This window comes from Spodoptera frugiperda, chromosome 17 (genome assembly GCF_023101765.2).
Source record: "Spodoptera frugiperda isolate SF20-4 chromosome 17, AGI-APGP_CSIRO_Sfru_2.0, whole genome shotgun sequence".
NCBI classification, from domain to species: domain Eukaryota; kingdom Metazoa; phylum Arthropoda; class Insecta; order Lepidoptera; family Noctuidae; genus Spodoptera; species Spodoptera frugiperda.
The window spans coordinates 2,119,450-2,142,454 of record NC_064228.1 but is presented as its reverse complement, the minus strand read 5'-3'; the positions used below and the strand labels follow the sequence as shown (position 1 = coordinate 2,142,454).

Here is a 23,005-nt window from a genome sequence, read left to right as displayed (position 1 = left end):
TAACCTTTTTTCGGGTTTGGGTTCGTAGACCCTTCGATTGGACACCAAAGTTATCATAATTAATTTGATATTAGTGGATAAAACAAATAATATGGTATTATTTTTCAGAAAAAAAGTTTTGTTTATTGCAACTGAATATGCTCGGAATCCTGGATAACTTGATGAGAGAATAGTAATAAAAAAATGTAAAAGAAGAAAAACCTATCTATAGTCTGGTCAACGAAAGCAGGCCAAAAAAAAAGCCAGCATATTAAAAAAATCAAGTAAGTCTTGATATTTTTATTATTTATAATAATTAATACGCCATATTTACACTGCCTCGTTGGTCTAGTGATCGCTAGCGTGACTGCTGAGCAAGAAGTCCTGGCTTTGATTCCTGAGTCAACACAAATAATTAACCTAACGATTCCGTGTGGAAAGGAACATAATATTTTTTAATCTACGCTACTGTCAAAATCGATTGTCTAAACGTCAAACTAACGTCAACAAAGGAGCATGGGAAGTGTTGATCTTTCACGTGTTTTTGTTAATTTATATTGTAACGTTTAATGATAAATAAGTAAAAATGAAGCACAAAAGGTTCGAAGAGAACATCTTAGTTGACGAAGCTTACACAAATTACGGCCACGCTGACAAAAATGCCGATACAAAGAAGGGACAGGGTATTGCGAAGCATTTTGCTGAAACTCTGGAATATGAGGATAAAAAGAAGTGGTACCATCAGGTAAAGTAATGATTTTCTTTACAATTATCTTATACTTTATTAAGTTTGTGAAGTATCCGAAATTTGTATGTATTGCACAATTTTTTGCAAGTGCAACAGACTTTATTGTATTTACTCACATAACCATAAAATATTACAAAAATATTGCGAGAAATCCTCTAAAATTTTATAAAAAACGTGGTTTTGCTGCTACTATTTATATACATAGCGAACTATTGTTTATATATTTAGCATTATCAAGCTATTTTGTAATATACTAATTGAGACATAACAAATATTTATCATAATTGCATATTTGTACATTATCATATTTGAATCTGGGATACCTTTTTCTCTAGTTGCACTAGTGACTCTAAACCAATGAGGAATTCATCATAGTCCTACATTATCCATAATTGATTAATCCATTCACACAAACATGTCCATGTTTACGATTATTCAAACCCTTATTTTCTACCCTTCCAGATGCCAGAAGAGCCACCAGTATCGAAGACATTAACACAGGACCAAATTGAGGAGATGAGGAAGGAGGCGAGCAGTGCCCTGCATGGAGACACCATGGCTTATGAGACAAGTAAGTTAATACTAATCATTTCATACTACCAGGCGAGATAGTGTTAAAAAATAAAATCTGGTCTTAACAGAACATTGTTTACAAATTGTATTTGAATACATATTGTATGAAGCTGATGAGTTTGTTTGTAGTTTTGTATGGTTGTTTATGAACTCTGTTTTCGCTGGAAATATCACTTATTGTGTATGAGAAAATAGTTTCTTATACACAATAAGTTAGATTTCCAGCTTGGTTGGACAAAGGCCCAATAAGGGCAGAGTAGCTAATGAAATAGTGTGGGAATTTAGTTAATAATAATAACTTTTTAAGTGCTGTTGATATAGTAAAAAAACTTATAAAATTATTTTCTTTAACCGACAAGCATGCATGAAAAGACCAATGACTGTTGATGAAAGCAAAAGAAGTATGTAACATTTATAGCAATTGGCGCCTCATTATCTCTGCCTACCCCTAGGGGGGACAGGCGTGAGGTTATGTATGTATGTATGTAAAATTATTTAACCTTAACAACATCTCTACTTTGCAGAGGCAAACAGAAGTGGTTCCTCAGACCATCAGTGGGCTAAAACACTACTCAACAAAGGCGCTATCGGAGACAGAGTTGCAGCGGCCACTATATTGATACAGGTCAGCTTTCATCTTTGTTTTCTATTGTCGGTTACTGGTTTTGGGTTCGAAGAGATGAAATAATGTACCATTGTGTGTGACACATATTGGACTCCTTAATACAGTTAAATATTACTAGCTAATGGCCGTGGCTTCACTTGTGTGGATTACGTGGACATTGTGACTTCTTGTTCCTCCTTAGTACATCAGCTACATGCTAATAAAAGTCCCGGCAAAATTGTTGCATAACCATTGCAGAGATTAGTCAGAACAAATAGACAGACAATCATGTGCATGTAGTAAAAAGCAGTTATTTCAATATTACAAACAGACACACCAATTTTATTTATTAGTTTAGAGTCTACATTATTTGTTTTATAATAATTTCAGGACAACCCTATTTACAACCTGACGGCGCTACGGAACATGATCAACAATGTGAAGCCAGCTAAAAAGAAGGATGGAATCATAATCATAGGTAAGCCATAAGTAGATTTTTTTTATGTAATAGGGGACAAACGAGCGTACATGGTAAGCGATCAGCGCCGTCCATGGACACTCGCAACACCAGAGGAGTCAAAGGTGCGTTGCCAGCCTTTTAAAAAGAAATAAGCTCTTTTCTTCAAGGTCGTATCGGTTTCAAAATACCGCCGACGACAGCTCATTCCACAGTTTGGCTGGTGAGGCGAGGTAGAAAGAATTTGGCTCTTACAAAATCAAAAGCATTTATTGCAATTATATCACATGCAAGTACTTTTGTAATGTTAAAATAATAATTTTAAATAATTCTCATCAATCAGTAGTAGTTTTAGGGTTAGGGTGTAGGATCGATTAGTTGTAGGAATTTCGAGTCAATAAGATTTTGTTAGTTTATATTATTCATAACCCTGTTTTAACATCTCAGTATAAGTACCGATAAACTTATGTGACGGATAGTTCAAACAACGTTTGTTATTTATCTGATTGATGTAATTCCACCGCCTGTCCCTTGTTCTAAATTAATTATTTAATTTTTCTAAGGATTATAAACTCCGCCGAAGCGAAGTCTTTCAAAAAATATTATAGACTCATTTGAGTGTTCCCCTCCACGGAAATCTTTAGTAAAAGGCGAAAGATTTATGCGTTTTGAAGGGAAACCAGAGTTGATAAAGTTGTGTATTCGAGCCGACCCAACCAAACGACGGAGAATCTTAACACCGCGATTCAGAAAATGACGTCATTGCACAGCGACATCTGTTGGTACGGATTGGAACTAAACCGAAGTGTCATGTAAATAAACAAATGGTTGGGGTGACTCGGTGGCTTGATGGTTGCTTCTCATGCATGAGGGTGCGGGTTCGAAACCTGGCAAGTACTAATGCGACTTTTTGCGGTATTTTTTTTATGGAATAGAAGGCAAGGGAGCTGCCGTAATAAGGGTTATAAGTACTTTCTACGATATTTTTTTTGGCACATGTGACATACGCTGAAGGAAAACGTCCAATAATTTATTGTTTTTCTAATTTCTAATTATCGGGGACTTACACTTTTATTTTTTTGCAAACTTATAATTTTTTATAAGTTTGCAATCGCAAATCCGTGTTGCAAAAAATATTGGAAAACATTACATAGGGATTTAAAGGTGTACTGAATTACCCATACGTACTTTCAACCGACCATTACTTATAACCTCATCTTCCATATTCCAGATGCGCTATCAGAGCTCCTAATATCCGAGCTACTGATCCCCGACATGAAGCTGCGTACCTTCGACCAGCATCCCCTGGGCCACGTCGACGAGATGACGTCGGGCAACAAGCAGGCGCGGCGGAATGTACTGAAGCTGTGGTACTTTGAAGATCAGCTCAAGGAGTTGTATGGAAGTGGGTTATTTGTTGTTTTGTTTTTACACACACACACACAATGTCACGCCTATTATACCCGAAGGGGGAGGGAGAGGTGCACATGCACATTACGGCACGTAATGCTATGCGCTATACAATGTACATCCACTTTTCACCATTTTGTGTTTATAAGTCCCGTGTAATAGGGGGTGGTGAGCCTATTGCCATATCCTGGACTCAATTCCAGACTCCGTGCTACCAACGAGAAATTTTTAGAAAATCCGAAAAGAGCCCAGTAATACTTTGCCCGACCCGGGAATCGAATCTGAGACTCCTTTTTCGGCAGTCGCACTTGCGACCATTCGACCAACGCTGCAGTCGGTTTTGTTTATATAAAGTTCTTAAAATTCAATTCTAGTATTGAAATTGTATTTCTTTCCTCCTGTGTCGTGAGTGCGTTTAAAACAAATAATTTTACAAAGACATCAAAAGTTGTTTATTTCGGGCGGGAATCGAACTTAAGCCCATGACATGCCGCCCAGTACAGTAGTTAAACGTACTGGGCGACATGTCGTACGTCTAAGGGTACGTCACGTACTAAGGGTGCAGTATATGTCAAAAATTCCATGTAATACGAGTAATTAGTGTATTGTAATATGTCCATCCAATTATGTAATAAATATTGTATATTATTTCCAGGCTATGTAGAAGCCCTGAACAAGTTCGCCCACGACTCGGTGGAGGCGAACAAGGAGAAGGCAGTCAGCGCCATGTCCTACCTGCTGATGCATCATCCCGAGAGGGAGAAGGTATGTCAACATAAACAGTATGCTTTGTCCAGTGGCGTAGCGCGCCGTGGCGGGATCCCTTATAAATTTTGTTTCATCATCATCATCGGCCGAGAGACGTCCACTGCTGAACAAAGGCCTCCCCCTTAGTCCTCCAAGTAGAACGACAAGCTAAGCAACGTTTAAATTTTGTTTAGGGCCTCCGTTTTCTTTTTATTTTGAGTGTGAAAAATCATACAAGGACTTTTTCCGCCCTGTCTCTCAAGCTTAAAGGAGGCAATTTACCGATGCTATAACAGTGAGCTCATGTTTGGGGGCCATTACAACGACGTTAATTTTCCTAAAGTCGCTGTTCCTAAAGTTAAAGTTAAAAAAAATTATTTGGACTTTTGTAATTTCTGAAATGAAATACTTAGAATGGAGAGAGCTTTGCTTGTTAATTCTCTGTCGGTGCAATTTCAGGAAAAGACCGTACTCCTTTTTAATCACCGGTAAAGCATTTGTGACGCCTCTGGTGTTGCGGTCATCCAAGGTTACAAAATAAATCCGCCCAAGACAGGAGAAGTCGTTGTATCAATCCCCCCCCTCTCTTCTCATGTTAATTTTGTTAATTTCCAGATGCTGTTAACAAACATAATCAACAAACTGGGAGACCCGTCCCAGTCAGTAGCGTCCAAGGTGATCTACCACCTCTGCCAGCTGTTGTTCAACCACCCCAACATGAAGGCTGTGGTGCTGGCCGACATTGAGAAGATGTTGTTCAGGTTTGTACAAGGAAAATACATATAGAAAGTCAGTCGACTTCAATAAAACGAGGTTCAGTTCAGTTTGACCTGTATATATGCTTGTATATAGGTATGTTTGTGCGCGATTGTCTCGCGTTTGGCTGCCGATTTTCACGCGGTCATCAGGACAGTATTTTTGAAACTTAAGAGAAGGTTTTAGGGATGTTACCTGCCTTAAAAATGGAAGCTGTAAAGAAAATTGAATATGATTCGTTTATTTATTTTAGTCTTGGTAAGAGTTAAGGTGCAGTCTTAGTTACTTATTCATTCCTACTTTTTTCCTTTTCTTTTCGTTTAAAAATTATAAATTTTACCTAAAAGGATTTCCTTCAGTCATGATAAATGATATATTTTTTTTTTGAAATAGGTTAACGGTTAAAAGATAACAATTTTATATGTCAAACACAAAAATAACTACATGAGGCTCTCGTGTGGGCCCAAAACAAAGCCAGTAAACCCCACTTACACAAATAAACAATAACTTCCTTTCACAAACTCTTAAATAATGATTATACTTTGGTGTCCAGGACGAACATCTCCCCCCGCGCGCAGTACTACGGCGTGTGCTTCCTGAACCAGTTCTACCTCGGCAAGGACGACTCCAAGATCGCCGAGAACCTCATCAGGATCTACTTCTCCTTCTTCAAGGCTTCTATTAAGAAGGTAGGCTGGAATACATGTGTATTGTGTACTTTAGTCTTACTAACAGGTTTTGTACTCAAGTCCATGATCCTTTAAGATTGACCCAGTGCCGGATTAGTCATGTAAAATGCTACGGGCCCCACCCGTGTAGAGGCCCCGCGCTTGTGCCTAAATCAACAAAAATCTAAAAATAGCTATTAACTTTCTAGATGATTTACATTCTAAATTTCAATAGGCAATGTAACATAAGGGCCCCATGTTCACATTTGCTACGGGCCCCGCGTCGGCTTTATCCGGCACTGGATTGACCAAATTCTTGATCAGGGGATTTAGTACGAGTTTGTTTTCCGGTTAACGAGACCGACAAGAGAGTGCGTTCGGCATTGTAATTGGCCGTTACCAATAAACCAACCAATCACAGCGTCGAACGCGTTCTCGTCAAACCTAAAGCAAACTTTTACTAAGATCCCAGACCCTTTGTCAGTACTAATATTGTTGTGTATGTTCTTTCCGTATGTAAGTTAAGTATGTAAGGTATGTAAGGTGTACGAGGAGCCGAAAACTCGCAGAAGCCTGTTGAACAATTTTAATCCAAATATAATGGGACATCAGCCAGCGCTTAAACCCTGTATGCACTACACTACCTTGTGTATACTACTATTATTTTCATTTCCAGGGTGAAATAGACTCCCGTCTGATGTCAGCGATTCTAACGGGCGTGAAGCGCGCATATCCGTTCGCGGACAAGGAGCGCATGTCGGAGAGCGCGTCCCACGTCGACCACATACATCGACTGGTGCACCTCGCGGGGATCAACGTCGCTATACATGCGCTCGCGCTGCTCTTCCATATATCTGATGCGTCACAGGGCACTGCTGATCGGTGAGTGTTTAAAAATATGTTTTTGTTCTCCAAATGGGGAGTATTTGCGTTATATCTTTTTATTATAGAAGGTTTTGTACATTCAATGTTTATAATTGGGCTGGTAAATAATTTCTGTTATTCCTATAGTAATATTGTTAGTTATCCAATTACAATTAATTTTAAATTGCTAATTAAAAAGAGATAATCAATCATACAATTGCAAAGAAAATGTATTTTATTTGGACTTTATTTACAAAATATGGTGGCAAATGACCAGATGGATCATGTTATTTCGAAATTATTTCTATTTTTACATTTCCTTCACACCATTACATTAACACCCTATAAGTAGCTAATACTAACCACAAGCCTCTTCTCACGCGGAGAAAGCCTTTGAGCATTAATCACCACACTTGCTCAATGTGGGTTGGCGATTTCAAACTTATAATTAGAAATTATAAGCACAGGTTTCCACACGATGTTTTCCTTCACCATTTGTCAGTAGTATCTAAATAATCTTAGAAAGAAAATATAAAACTAACTAAACTGAACTACTGATGTAATCAGGTCTAGTCAAACTGCTGTCTATCTGTATCTCTTAAAAAACGAAACAAACATATTTTTCTTTCAAATAATCGTGTATCTATAAAACTCTCCTCTCTTCCAGCTACTACACCGCCCTCTACCGCAAGTTGACAAACGCAGAAATATTCAACACGACACACTCGGCGCTTCTCTTCTCTCTCATATACAAGTCGTTGAAGCAGGACAAGAATATACCTCGAGTGACGGCGTTCATCAAGCGATTGTTACAGCTGTGTTGTTACATGACTCCTGCGCAGGGGTGTGGGATGCTGTTCCTCATTTCTCAAGTCTTGAAGGATGGGGAGAAGAAGGAGGCTGTTAAACTTGTTTGGGCTAAGAGGGAGATTAAGGAGGTATGTTGTCGTACTTGTTTTGTTTTCTTATGGTAAACGAGTCAATCACCTGATGGTAAGCAAGGTGCTGGCCAGGTGTAGTTTATTATATGGACGTTGTGGAATCTAAAAGAAATTTCTGTGCGTTTAGGCGTTTTGCCATATCTATTATTGGAAGCAAGTATCAAATTTCCGTGGTGCTTGGTGACTGGGCTTCTCCCAGTTGTGCAGTCTCTTCTATGCCTTTAAGCTAAAGTCATTCTGTTTCCTGCATTAAATTCACCGAAGTAAGTGGAAAGTTTTCTTTTTCTTCTCCTCTAATAATATCTTTTGATTTATTTCGTTGCGGGATCTAAGATAGTCATTCATGTCCCTGGGACGCGCTGGACTTCAGTGTTCCGGTGTTTTCATGGTTGTATCTACTGTAGATCCTGGCTTACAGGAGTTACAGCGGTTTGGGAGGTTTGTTGTGGGCTTGTCCCTAAAAAACCGACTTCAACAAATAGAAGAAAGATGGATTAAGTTGGTTTTTGAAACGTAGTTAATAATTTTGATATACTATTTAAAATGATTACAGGAAATAAAAGAAGAAGTACCAGAAATAGAAGACAGTTTGAATGAGAGCGCGGAAGACACGGTGACAGAAGTGAACACCACGCTCAATGACACGGCGGATGATGAGGTCAAGGTGGAACAGAAGAAAGTTGACCTGCTGAGAGGAGACAAGAAAGACTTGCTAGGTAAGAAATTATATTAACGTTATTTTTTCTAAAAAATAATATATTCCCACAAATATACCAATAAATTTAAATTCTCTGCTCTCTTTTAACTGAATTATAATTATAAACGTTACCCCACACTAGAATTTCATCTGTATTGTGGGTGCGTTTACAAATATACCATGTTAATATGACACCCAGACCAAACAACAATTTGTGGGTCACTTCAAGAGTTGTTCCGTGCGGAAATCGAGTTTAAGGGCTTAGAACGAGATTGTTTTACGTACGTTACCACCGGTGCTCTGATTGGTTGGTTGATTGGAGCAGACCGTTAAGCGTAAAACATTTTTATACTATGCCCTTTGAAACTTATTACACATCAACAAGTCGCCCAGCCATTATGCCAACTGTTTGGTCAGAGTTAGAAAAAACTCAGGAGAAAAAACATTACAATTTCACTCTTGGCAGTTTCAATAATACTAGTGGTCGCCTAGTGGTTGAAATTCAACCATATACGATTTAATTTACAATACCAATTAACATACGTTCAAGGATAATTTTTATTTAACTCAAACTCAAAAAAACTCTTTTATAAAACTCTATTCATATGAGACGTCAATATCATCGCAATGTCTATCGATTTTGACGTTTTGTCAAATACGATCAGATACTATGCATGTGTGTGTAATGTTTTATTTATTGATTTAATGTACTTTATAAGCATTATTTTTGAAAAATATTAGCGTTCTTCACTTCTCCTACACATAAACTATAAGTGTACCAAATTTTATGCTCCTACGTCCGCGCAATTTTCGTAAATAGCTGTCCAAAGTTTTTGCATCACGTATTAATATATAGATTCTTTCTATCTCCTTCCAGACGACGACGAAGAAGAGTCATACGTAGATCTAAAAATAGATGACCAGGGCAACATAAGGCCTAAGAAACGCAAGCACGGGTCTGTGATACCCGGCTGGTATCACGCCAAGGTGAAATCAGAGGTCGCGGAGGTGAAGAAAGATGAGGAACTGGAGAAGGATGTCGCTAAGATACAGCTGAAGAAGACTGTTAATATGGATAAGGTGAGGTTTTTAATATGGTTGATAAAATTGTCTTATTCGGGAATCGAATCTGGGATCGCTTACGCAGTAGTCATGCAAGCGATTTCTGCACGAATTAGGTAGTCTATTAACTTTTGAAATGTTTGTTGCAAGTGTATGTTGGACACGTTTGGTTATAATTTCGACGTGAGAACAACTACAAATTATATCAAAACTAGCTTCTTCTAAGCGGTTTCGCCAGCTTTCCCGTTTGAAAAAAAGTGTCCTATATTTTATTCCAGACCTTAATCTACACTCATTCCAAATTTCATCCGAATCCGAAAAACGAAACTAATTATTTATTGCATTCATGTGTACATTTAGATAATACATAATCAGGAGCATTTGTCTCAACATGAAACCCGGTTAGGGTACGGCAACATACAAACGAAACTAACGACCATTACAAAACTAAAAGCGATTAACTAAAGAAACGGTCGTTTATTTGTAATTTGTAGGACAATAGGGAAGATGCAATATTTTTATTTATGTTTTCATTGTAAAGCATTCCATGTAGAATAGACCACAAGTATATTAAAAATTAAAAAAACCCTAATTTATTGCAAAAAATGCGTTTTGAAACTGACAGTTTAAATTTTCGCGCGGAAACGGACCTATAGTTCCGATGACGTCATACCTGTTTGTCGATGTCTGTCACTGTTCACTGTTTGTTACCGTCGCTGGCTTTTTTCAAAATTTCCTCTATTTTCAAGATATATTTTGATAAAACTAAAAATGGACATCCCATCAACATCTGGTTATTACAACAACAGCACCAAAAAAGCCGTATTGACTCATGTTTCGTGCCATTGTGTCCATCAACTTCAACCAAATTTCCTAATAAATTGTTTTTAACTAGGCCTTCTGATCCCAAACTGAGAAAAAAGTGGTTCCAAGCTAAAAATGTATAGACATTTTACCACCTGGAGCTTGTATCATGGCAGACAGAGGCTTCAAGCACATTTGCACAAGCAATTTCAGTTAATAAGACCACCTAGTGTTAGCAACACTAAGAAAAGTTCAAGAGATGATGTACTAAGGTCAAAGAAAATTGCAAGCCTGCGAATTCATATTGAAAGAGTGATCAGAAGACTGCGTGAGTTTGCTTTTTGAAGCCACATTCCTGTGTTTATCATTTCCTAATTCCCCATTTAGACTATAGTATAATCATTTGTTGTGCGCTTGTCAATTTGCAATCACCTTTAATTAAAATTGAATAAAAAAAAGTATTTAAAAAACAAAGTTTTATATATCTACAAAATGGTTACAAAAAAAAACATGTAATTAATATCTTTTAATTTTGGAAACACAGCATCTATCCAGAATTTCTTTGCAGCATTCATAACTTCATTTATAAAAGCATTGTATCGCTTTTATAAATGATTTTCTAGAAGTACATATAGATAATTTTGTCTTTTTCCAATAACATGTTATGGACGTTATCGGAGGCTCCTCAGATCTTCTGTGTAACCATAGCAATAGTGCAGCAGCATGCTTACACCCACCTGGAAATAGATTTTAGTCTAAATTATCCATGCTACAGATTAACTATTTAAAATAACCTGAAATGTTTACCTTCAGAAGCCGCACAATCTTCGCATTGGCAGGACTGAACCAAGCTTTGCGTTTCATTTATAATGGCTGTAACACGATAACCTTCTTTACGTATTTCATGCTCCGGCGTAACTCGACTTTTTACTATACATAATTCTCCAACTCTTTTGATTTGAACATAGCCGATTGGGTTATCGCCATATTATTTCTACACTCGAAAACTCCGCACTTTCCATAAAAAAGTTACAACCATGTCTACGCTAACTTTTGGTAGATTCCTAGAATCTGCTTTGATAAACCCAGCTTCCATTTTTAGCTGATAAATGCAAAATAATTTTCGCTTAAAATGTTCACAACTCAAAGTTGTCAATAGTTGACATAGCAGGAGTAACGTCACTAAACACTGATTGGTGTTTTGAAATACGTTTCTTTACATGTAACTTTTTATTCATAATTTATGATAAAAATCAACATTAAATAAAATGAAAACCTTGCTATGGCCCTTCTTTTATTCTTTTTTAGCATTTTAATAACAAAATTTTCATAAATATTATTTTTGCATCTTCCCTATTAAAGTGAATATTATAAACCTGATGTAATGAAACGATAATAATTTAAATACTTTTAGATCGGCGTGTTATTTTTATAAAAATATTGGATATTATGCGCGCGCAATTATTTTTTTCTATGCTAAAATAACTAGCCTAACCATTAAAAAAACCTAATGATCTAATGTCATTAGGTGGGGGAGGGGATCTTCCTTGGAAGCCAAGGCGGGAGAAGTCACGCCTTGGGTGAAGTGAGAGGGAGTGTCAGACTTTTACTGACTAAAAACCACACAGTTCCTACACCTGGTTTTCGAGCCGGAGCCCTGGTAATCCGTTAGGCAGTTCGCAGCTCCGAGTCAGGCTTCAGCTGTGGGCAGGGGTTGGGCTTTTTAGATGTCATACTATGGAATTAAATCTATATAGACTATAAGAACCGCACTGTCAGCTACTCGACCAGCAACGCCATTTTATATGTAATCATCTTTTCCAGGAAATAACGGACTACAACCCGTTGGCCCGTAACCCATCGTTCGCGGGCGCGCACCGCTCCGCCTACGTGGAGTTGGTGACTCTGGCCCGGCACTTCCACCCCACTGTCAAACTGTTCGCTGAGAAACTGCTGCGAGGTAAACTAATTGCTAATTTTATACTTACAGTAAAACGGGGTGAATAGGGATCGAGAGGTGAATAGGGACAGAAGAGGGGTGAATAGGTACTATGAAGAATTCCCCTATACCTACTCACCCCTCTTCTGTCCCTATTTACCTCTAAATCCCTATTCACCCCATTTTACGGTACTTACTATTACCAGCGACCCGCTCCAGCTTCGCATGGGTGCAATGGTGATATATTATGCGTGTATTATACATATAAACCTTCCTCTTGAATCACTCTATCTAATACAAAAAACCGCATCAAAATCAGTTGCGTAATTTTAAAGATTTAAGCAAACAGACAAAAATAGCGACTTTGTTTTATACTATGTATGTAGTGATATAAATCTAAAGAGTTTGTTTGTTTGAACACTCTAATCTCTGGAAGTACTGGTCCAATTTGAATAATTGTTTTTGTGTTGGATAGTCCAATTATCGAGCATGGTTATAGGCTATAAACTATCACGCTAAGATCGAAAGGAACCGAGCAGAGCGGGTGAAACCGCGCGATAGTAACTAGTATACTATACAAGAGACCTATTTTTTTAGTCTTCAATAAGTAATACCCAGTTTTCACCATTTGTGTTATAAGTCCCATGTAAATAGGAGGTGAGCCTATTGCCATATACTGAACACTATTCCAGACTCCTTGCTACTACTGAGAAATTTTCGAAAACCAAAAACATGCAACCAAAAAATGCAATCGCACATGCGACAACTCGACTATTAATTATTAGCAGTATTAATTTTCTATCTAATTTTCCAGAACAAATAATCCAATACAGTGGCGACCCGCTCAAGGATTTCGCCGGCATCAGGTTTTTGGACCGCTTCGTGTTCAAAAACCCCAAGAAGCGAGCCGACACGCAACTGGACGATGGGGTCAAGAAGGTTAAGGGGTCGCACCCCAAGTTCGCTATCAGGAAGAATTATACTGCTAAAGGTGAGGTCTTGACTTGACATTTTACTATAGTTGGTATTTACATATAAAAGGTACATCTTCTGATTTATTTTGTTGTGGGATCCAAGACAGTTATTCATGTTCCTGGGACACGCCGGACTTCAATGTTCCGGTGTTTTCATGGTTGTATCTACTGTAGATCCTGGCTTATCGGAGTTGAAGCGATGTCGCCACATCGCTTGCCGCCGGCTTGCCCCATTAAAAATATATATATAAACGGTAAGCCTATTGCCATACACCGGGCACAATTCCAGACCTAGTGATTTTACTGAGAAATTATAGAGTTAAAAAAACAGGTAATATCACCACGTAACCGCTCATGGTGATTTATTCCGAGAGGTGATTTATTCCGAGAGATAAACGACGAACAAAATCTTGGCAAAAGTTGGTTTCAAATTAGAAGTATACAAGAATATGCTTCATATTTTATGGTTCACTAAGTTAAGTGTGGGAGAGCCATGCTTCGGCACTGCTGGGCAGGTTCGACCGGAGTAATACCATGGCCTCACAGAAAACCGACGTGAAAAAATGCTTACGTTGTATCAGAGAGGTTACCGGAGGCCCAATTACCCCCTTCCCAATCTCCGATTCCCCAACAACCCTTAAATTCCTAACCCCTAAAAAGCGGGCAACGCACTTGTAACACCTCTGGTATTTCGGGTGTCCATGGACGGCGGCGATTGCTTACAATCAGGTGATCCGTCTGCTCGTTTACCGGCTTATACCATAAAATAAACTCTTACTTTACAATCGGGTAAAAATGCCATGCGATTCTAAAACAATTGGTGAATTGGTTTCAGGTTTGAAGAGTATACCAGTGAACTCGGCTTCGTATCTCAATGAGGATGCCAGCAAAGTGCCTGTGGATGAGAGATTCTTATACGAGTAAGTTTATCCGCCTTATAAGTATATGATAAGGATTCTTAGGATAGTAGTATCATAACTGTACCCTTAGTACGAGTTTGCTTTACGTTGAATGAAAACGAAACGAGAGTGCGTTCGGCGCTCTGATTGGTTGGTTCATTCGCGCTGACCAATCAGAGCGCCGAACGCGCTCTCGTTTCGTTTTCGTTTAACGTAAAGCAAACTCGTACTAAGGATACTGACCTATAGGTTACTAATTGGCACGAGTTTGATTCTTGCACATTCATTTTTAAAGTCAAACAAAGTATTCAGACGCGACTTCGTCCGCGTAGAATAATAACTTTTGACAGAATTTGGAATTTTGATTTCTTCCTAAATTAATATTTTTCCAAAATAAAAGTATCTGCTATCTGCTAATAAAATTTCCTGTCAAAATCAATACAGCTATTTCATAAAACAGCCGGAACAACCGTAACCGTAACATTTATGATTGTATTCCTCCAGTTTCCTACAAAAGCGTCGCAATGCAGCAGAAGACTCGGACGATGACGACAGCGATGCTGACTCCGTCAACAGCGAGGACTTCGAGCAGTATCTCGACAGCGTCACTGGGGCCAAGGCACTAGGTACTATTTCATTTGTAATAATAATCATTATCATCTGCCAATAGCCTCATAGCCAAAAGCCTCGATCAACAGGCTGCCAACTGGATTTGTGGGGCTTAGTTTATAAGAGCCTTATATCTTACCTGTGTGGAAGTAATATACGCAACACCTGAGTAAGCTAACATTAGATGGTTGGGTCAAGGGCCTGATGCAGAAAGCAGTACTTCTGGACACGGCGCATATTGTCCGGAAATTCTTCTCTCTTGAGCCCTGACCGCCGGTGGCTTGGATTTCTTCCGTTACTGGTGGGCTACCTTATTTTATATTATTAAAGAAATCATGTTGTTTCTTCGTGACGTTTTAACATGGAGGAATAAGGGCGATGCTTTTATCGAGCAATGGAAGTCTTTCAGCTAATGATAATGTTTCTCTGATGGATTGGGAACATATTTTAGCTTCCCTTGGATTAGACAGAAATCAAACATACCAGTCGAAACATTCAGTTTCGAAAATATCTGGAATTAGAGAACCTGGAACCTGGAAAAGTTGACCCTATAATTTAATAGACTGCGCGGTTGACGCAGTGGCTAGGGAACTACCGCGCAACGTGTAGTGTAACTATAAGTATACTTTATGCTACCTGTTATATGAATAATACTTATAGTTAATAATTTAATAACTTAATTCCCCAGCGGAATCAGACGACGAACTAGATTACCTAGCAGACATGGCGGCCACGAAACAGAAGCGCGGCAACAAGAAGCAGGACGATGATGAAGACCACCAGCTCGGCAGTGACGATGATGATGATGAAGACGGTGAGGAAGGAGCTGCTGGCGGTGATGATGATGAGGAGGATGGAGGTATGTTGAATTTATTATTCAAGTCTCTTTTATAGGATGAGAGGGTAAATGAGAAACGAAGGGCAAATATCATCAAATAGCTCCTATCGCCCTGGGTGAGATGATAGTGTTATGAGATGGAGTGTCAGACAATTACTGAGTAAAACCATCCTGGATCCTACAACTGATACTCGTAACTACAGGAGTTATTAGTTTGTTAAGTTATAAATTTACATAATTACTGGACTTTAGGGGGATGGGGATTGCAACATCCACTTATCTCCGAGGCCATAGCCAGAAATTGATAACACATGAGAATTTTTGTTAGGTATTCTATTAAAAGGAGGTTCACAATTTCAACTGTCTATTTTTACAGATAGCGACGGAGAATTGAATATCTCGGGAGATGAAGACGAACCAGCTCTTTCTGGGGAGGAAGATGGTAAGAAAACATACAATAGAATGCTATACATTACTCTAACTGTAGTACAATAATAAGAACCATGTTATGTACTGAAAATTTCGATGAAGTGTAGCGGTGGTGCTATGATTGACAGCATTGACATTCACATGCCTTTTTTTATAACGGGGGGAAACCTTCAAAAGGCGCCTGGCCTTCTGGGGTTAATGACTAGGCAGTATGGGACTTTAACCTCACTAAAACCACCTCAGTGGCCACCCTCAGCACCTATAAGGGTCACCGAGACCGTCATAAGCCTAGTGTCTAATAAGACCTTAACTGTTACAGAAGTTTAATACCCAATGGTAGTTTACGTCAGTTCAGATTTAAGGCAGAACTTAGATCTAATGCAGAAAGTGGTGCCTACTATTCTAAGTACTAACTTTACTAGAAACACAAAACCAATAATTATATTTCTTATCTACAGAACTGTTACTCGAAGACAGCGATGATGACGACGACAAAATAGATGTTCCCGGCACCAAATCAAAGAAAGGAAAAGGGAAATTAAAACTAAAAGGTGTGTATTAGTTATCTCGAGACGCTTACGCCAATCGTATTTGAAAGCATGTTTTATAATCAGAAATCACGCCAAGGCGTTCGATAATTTATATCGGACTCGTATATAAAGTTAAATCCTATAATACTAGGATATCTGGAAGAAATGGATGTGTGAAAGACCACCCATTGTACTCAAATCACTATTATAATGTATTTTTTTATGTATGTGTGCAATAACGTATAAAAATACTAATGTAAACAACTCAATCCAACAGGTGGCGACGACCTTGGCTCGCTATTCGCCTCAGCAGAAGAATTCTCAACATTACTAGAAGAGACAGCGACTAACAAAAAGCAAGGGTCAAGCCAAGCAGTAGCCAACACAGACAATGCAAGCACGAAACAATTAGCCTGGGAAGACAACAGAGCCCAATGGATCAAAGGCTACAATAGAAAAATACTAGGAAACAAATCAAATAATAAAAAGTTCAAAAATAAAAAGGGTAACTTCAATAAATCTGATAATAAGAGCAAACCCAATAAAAAAGGTTTTAACAAAATGGCGGATAAAGGCGGGAAGCGAAAAGGCGCGAAAGTCAATGGTCCCGGCGGTAAAAAGAAGAAAATGAAATGATTGATTTGCTTGTGAAATAAACTGTTGTTGCTATTTTTTTGTTTTATTTTTGAGTATTTTCTTTATTATTTTTCACTAATGCTATGCTATTTAGTGTAGTAAAAGTAAGAGAGAACCCAAAAAGTTTATTAAGGATAATCCAAAGTAACAGGAACAACATTAATAATACTTAATTAACTATTCAAACAAATCCTAGTCTCTCTAAATTACTTTCTTTTTGATAAAATTACCATCAAGGTATAAAATATCATTATATCAGGTCATTACTCATTACTTTTATTAATGAAATATTTCAGAAAACGATTTTAAAATAGCTAATATTCTATAAACCAATCGTTTTGAATAAATAGTTACAGAATAAAGTAATAAAAAGAAAAACAAAGACGCAGTTTTAATCAATTATTTTTATGATGGCAAGTGTCTACATAAGTCAATAATTTGTTTTAGTGATGTGAACCATGGTTATTTAAAAAAATCGATATCCTTAATAATAATTTATAAAAACCAAAAAAAGTGTATAAAGAAAAAATACTTGAGTTTTATATTGTTAGTAATTTACATTAATTCATAGCTCTTAAAAATTTCCCGTGGCATTTTTTCTATTTATTCCAAAAATATAAATTGAAAATAACCCCTTTTCTTATAGGTCTTAAAATAAGGAAAACATTCCGAACTAGACAAAACAAAAACTAAAAAAGCCATTTTCATAATACATAATAGATGTATCGGTACCTAATGCTTGCCGGTGCTTTGAATTTACATAAATAGAGGTCACTGGGTCAACTCATCAGACAACTGACAGATATCAAAATAGTACAATAAAACTACTGTTTAAAGGTCTGAGGGATTTAATAAAGCGCAAAAAATTAAAAGGCAAATAAAAAGGTCTCTTTTATATTTTATTACAACTTATTTTCTAATAGGCAGAACAAAACAGTTTTTTCGTCTCGACAAAAAAACACTTGTTTCCAAGTTTGACAGCTAGAATGTTTACAATGCGCACCGCGCATGCAACAGATAATATAAACCTGTTGGTATACTATTAATTTTCAATTTCTTATTAGAATAACCGAAAAATAATAAGAATTATTCCAATTAAATAAAATAAAAAACCAATTGAAGGTAAAACGATAAAGTTTCATACAATTTATGCTAAACATTGATGTCCGCGCAATGTACAGGCGAGTTCGCACACGGAACTCTTGTTTGTTGACATTACTACATCATGTAGTTGTGTTGTGGAACGCGCCATCGTGCCGTATCTTGCATTTATAGCGCGAAGTAAACAAAATCTTTCCTGAACTAATAGATGACATAAACTGTGAACGATATATTGTGGACTAATGGACATTCCTGAACATTATTTACGGCATTCGCTGTGATTGAAAGAAACAAAAAGGCGGGCGAAATCAGTGTGCGAGTGGCGATTAGCGATCTATTTATAGACAGACCTATGGCGCGATAAAACTGTATTACATGCTACAAATGTGTATCAGTGTCATGTTAACATTCCAATAATAGTTTACTTCCTAATTGTACGTGTTTCATTTCTTACTGGACATAATATCTTCGATACTGTTGAGGAAAACGTAGCCGCGAAACTAGTTTGACAGCTCATGAATGTACACATTGAAAGGGAACGTAATGCGCATGTGTGCGTGTAAGTGATGTGAAATTCTTATGTATGCGCTTATCGATTGGCAAGATTATTTCAAGGCCACCGGTGAAGACTAATGTATGATTTATTATTTTAACTTCATATCAATATAACGAAAGCTGGACTTTCAAACAATATGGAGTCGCCATTGTTAGATAGTAAAAATGTCGAGGTCACGGTGAACAGATCCGTAAGTTCAAGTTCAAATCAATTAATCCCAGACAACTTGGAGCTTCCTGATGATACATTCCGTATGAGTTTAGATAATTTTTCCATGATTGGAGAAAATGTGACTATAGGTAGAGAGATGTCGGTGGACGGCAGTGTGGGTACTAATGCTGAGACACCCACGATGGAACTGCCGACTCCGCTACAGACCCCTGATGCGCAAACTCCTGACATCGCATCACCAGACATTGTCCAAAATCCTAAGTCACCTGATGTCGAACAAACTCCTGACATAGAGTCATCTGATATTATACAAACTCCCGAGATCGAGTCACCTGATGCCGTCCAAACGCCGGACATCGCGACACCTGATACCGTTGATACTCCTGGCATTGAGTCACCCGGTATAGAGAGCCCGGCTCCAGAGGAGTCACCTCCTATAATAGAAACTCCTAAAATAAGCGACGCTAAAGCTGAACCTCGCAGACCACAAACGCTGCTGCAGCTATCACTGACGAAGAAAAGTGACAACGAAATCTTCGTCAAACCGTCTCCTGTCATAGATCTTATGTCACCAGCGAAAATGCTGCAGTTTGAAGTCGAGGCCTCTAGCGCCACTCCAACCATGAAACGAGCAGCCGTGGACTTTGATTTCTTTAGCAAAAACAACTTTGAGGAGTATTTTGCGGAAGTGGAGGCCAAATATGATAATGAGGTTGAGGATCCGGGAGATGGCAGCACTACTTTTAAAGAGACGCCGGTTATCGTGAAGACGGATACCGTCCGACATGAGATCGGTTATGGTAAGTACAATGGCCTCGTGGTATTAATTTTTAAACGTTGTGTTCTTTATTTCAAGGTTTACTTTAGGTTGTAAAGCAGCGAGAGCCAGATCACAGCGCAGTCATCATTGATCCATCTTTAGAGATTTCTATTGTCAGTCAAAGGATGGAGAATGTATTTATAGTGTGTTCAGTAATAATCGCGTTAATTTATTGTTAAGTTAGTTACCGTTTCGTTAAAAATTAAGAGTGAGGATTGAATGACACATTTCCGTCATTCGAAACAATACCCAAATAGTTTTTTTTTTTTTTTTTTTTTTTTATGGGACATGCCGGTAATCGAGCAGACGTATTACCTGATGGTAAGCAATCGCCGCCGCCCATGGACACTTGAAACACCAGAGGCTTTACAAGTGCGTTACCGGCTTTTTGGGAGTTAGGAATTTAAGGGTTGTTGTTCGGGAATGGGGATGGGGAAGATTGGGAAGGGGGAATTGGGCCTCCGGTAACCTCACTCACACAACGAAAAGTTACCTACACATCCATCTAGCGGACCGGTATTTCAATCGCTTCACGAACTTAATTAACTAGGTACTATCCGTCTCTAAAGGTACAAATGTAACTTTTATCGATTTAGCAATTAAGTATTGTAAACAAAGCCTTTGATAACGTTAATTTACAGACATAAGTACGACAAGTTATCAACCAATCCTATGAATTGGATTCAGTAGTTTCGGATAGATGCGCGCTCAAACAAACAAATATTCTAAAACAGGGTTTTTAGCTTACTAGTTTTTACTAGTTTTTAGCTTATCTATCCTATGTTACATTCGCCAACCACATAGTCTCTTTAATCCCAAAATCGCAACCCGGTATGTATGCAAAATTTCAAGGAGACCAGTCGAGTCTATAAAGCCTAAATATAATATCTTAGTTACTTTCTTATTTATAAATAAATAAATATAATTCTATTTCAAAATTAGGATACAAATATCAAGGCTAAAGTGAAAGAGATAAGAAACTCTCTTTTGCGCACGAGTTCGCACGCTCATAAAACACCACCCTTGTTTCATTGTTTCCGCGTCCAGGTAAAAAGGAGTTTTGGGAATTATCACTCAGTATACTTTTACACTCCATAAGGATCGTACGCGCTAGTAATTTGCTCTGTGCACTGTCCAGAAGTTAAAAAAAGTGTTATTTTTAAATTAGTGCTTACCGAATCACCCATTTAGGGTCATTTGCAAATAACTATCAACCGGTACCTATAATTTGACGGGCCAATTAGTTAAATAGTGATTATTAACATAATTAGTGATTGATAGATAGGTCATTAACGAATTTAACTTAGGGAATAGTAAATAAATATTGTTCATAAGTTTGTCGACCGTTGTCTGGGCCGGTAACCATTGGCTCCGGCGCGTGAGTGATAAATTGCAATTTTTGATTTTTGGTCTTATACGATTAATACTATTTATTGACTGAAGTGGATTACAAAGTTAGCTGAATCAATCATGGAGATCGAGAAGGCTGATGAAGGTAAGATTTTAAAATTATTTGTAAGAGAAAGAGTGTGTGAGAAAGAGTTGAAGTTTGGAGAAAAGAGTCAGAAGATGATTGGTATGAATGGGTTTAAAGTATTGTTGTTGACTTGATGTTTACAACTTGTTTTTTTTATATTTAGCTAGTATAATATTCCTAAAATAACTATGAATATTCGTTTAATTAAAGTGAATACTTTAATTAGATTAAGCTATAAATCCATTTTTCTTTTTTCTCTATTTCAGTGTCCAATTCCCAGTAAACTAATACCTAAGTGCGGCAAAAGGCATCTTTGGCATGTGGTGTTCTTTGTGTCCAATAAAGATTTTACTTAAACGAAATATTTATAGTTTGTCTTTTTTCAATTACTAAAAACCGGTTTAAAAAAAATACAGTACAGTTCTACTTAAAAACGATAAGGAAGTAAGTCTAGCTACTTAGAATACGTAAATAGTCCGTCTTTTTCATAAAATTAACTTTTTTTGCTACTTTAACTACTTTGAGCACATCATTTTGATGAATAATTTCTACAAACTGTCTACTCTAAATCCTATATTTCTAAAGTAATACCTAAGTAAAAAGAGAACCCTAAAACGTGGCTTAAGTGTCTTGGCAAAAGCCTCACCGTACACGAAAACGCATTCTTAATGAAAATCTTTACAAAACGGCACAAGACAAGTGACGCAGCGCTCCGAAGTCCACTTTCCACATTCAGGTCGCAGGATCGATGGTCGCAGTGGGACAAAAATCTCGAGCTACAAATATTGGAGTTTGCGCATCTCATTCTTGAACTACTTAGGACATACGTACAGACAGACACGAGTGGTAAAAGTATTGCAATAACCTTTTTATGAAGAGAAGAGGCCTATTAATTATCTTTCTGTTCTTTGACTCTTACATTTTGATTGAAGCATTTCGGGTTGCGGTAAAGGAAAATCGTGAGGAAACCTGGGCTTATAATCTCTTTTTGATTATCTAATTACTTATAAGTTTGAAATCGCCAACCCGCATTGAGCGTGGTGATTAATGCTCAAACCTTTTCCATGTGAGAAAAGGCCTTTGGTCAGCAGTGACCACCTATAGGCTGTTGATGTGATTTAATATGATAGATTCAAAGACACAAACTTGGTTTAAATTTGATATATCGTTTAGAGTTTAGAAAATTGCTTGCCAAATCACCTACTCACCTAAGCCACTGACTACAACATCATAAAACCAATACACATAGACATATTAATTGACTATCATGGCGTTTGTAAGTCATTTACCGTTATTATCATAACCTTTGTCATCTCACACCATGGGGGCGTGATAACCGGCTTGTTTACAGCGAGCAGTGTTGAATAATTAGACGCCTGTGTAGACACCTCGCTCGACTATCGCAAAAACTAAATAGGTACGGTACTTACCAATACGACCGTGTTTGATATCTTTTGTAAACAAACCTTTGCTAGAGGAAGCTATGATTAGTTATTTATTAAAATAATAAGGGACTGTGAAGTGTGAGCATTTATCGACATTCATACAATAAAAAGTTGAATACAATAAAATTAAGCGATTATTTTGTTTAATAAATGAGACCGGCGAACAAGTTGAAGCTACTTTTACAAAAAAACTGTAATGAATGCTGCCATGTAACCTTTTGTGGGTAGTACCTAGTAGTACCTACTCACAAACCTTCAAGAATTATATTTT

General features: G+C 37.6%; 2 protein-coding genes, 2 long non-coding RNA genes and 1 other non-coding gene across 5 annotated transcripts in view; 2 read left to right on the top strand and 3 right to left on the bottom strand.

The window, feature by feature from the left end:
• The window catches only part of LOC118268738 (uncharacterized), a 242,283-nt gene that overhangs the window by 133,011 nt on the left and 86,267 nt on the right, over positions 1-23,005 (bottom strand). The gene's annotated exons all lie outside the window — the stretch shown is intronic.
• On the top strand, positions 457-17,197 carry LOC118276809 (CCAAT/enhancer-binding protein zeta). Its single transcript, XM_035595356.2, has 20 exons — positions 457-724; positions 1,190-1,298; positions 1,825-1,925; positions 2,295-2,382; positions 3,593-3,766; positions 4,427-4,536; positions 5,134-5,279; positions 5,828-5,963; positions 6,619-6,824; positions 7,474-7,744; positions 8,301-8,463; positions 9,322-9,524; positions 12,135-12,270; positions 13,064-13,240; positions 14,059-14,143; positions 14,627-14,748; positions 15,420-15,590; positions 15,946-16,011; positions 16,457-16,549; positions 16,806-17,197. Exons 1-20 carry the CDS (start codon positions 566-568, stop codon positions 17,162-17,164), a joined length of 3,075 nt encoding a protein of 1,024 aa, XP_035451249.2. The 5' UTR covers positions 457-565; the 3' UTR covers positions 17,165-17,197.
• Positions 2,931-3,049, bottom strand: LOC118277044 (U5 spliceosomal RNA). The gene has a single exon (XR_004783734.2). It is a non-coding gene; the product is annotated as a U5 spliceosomal RNA (small nuclear RNA).
• LOC126911629 (uncharacterized) lies at positions 10,824-11,666 on the bottom strand. Its single transcript, XR_007706147.1, has 2 exons — positions 11,118-11,666; positions 10,824-11,047 (listed from the first exon to the last, which is right to left on the bottom strand). It is a non-coding gene; the product is annotated as an uncharacterized LOC126911629 (long non-coding RNA).
• LOC118276808 (ribosomal protein S6 kinase alpha-5-like) overlaps positions 18,374-23,005 on the top strand; it is a 95,501-nt gene continuing 90,869 nt past the window's right edge. Inside the window, exon 1 of the mRNA XM_050699681.1 lies at positions 18,374-19,792. Within this exon, the coding sequence (XP_050555638.1) occupies positions 18,958-19,792 (835 nt within the window). The 5' untranslated portion in view covers positions 18,374-18,957. The remainder of the gene's footprint in view (positions 19,793-23,005) is intronic.

Bases quoted from the DNA above. Each gene is read 5' to 3' on its own strand.
- LOC118276809 (XM_035595356.2), top strand. From the start codon at position 566: ATGAAGCACAAAAGGTTCGAAGAGAACATCTTAGTTGACGAAGCTTAC. The intron at 6,825-7,473 runs GTGAGTGTTTAA...CCTCTCTTCCAG, and splicing joins TCACAGGGCACTGCTGATCG to CTACTACACCGCCCTCTACC. The intron at 14,749-15,419 runs GTACTATTTCAT...TTAATTCCCCAG, and splicing joins CACTGGGGCCAAGGCACTAG to CGGAATCAGACGACGAACTA.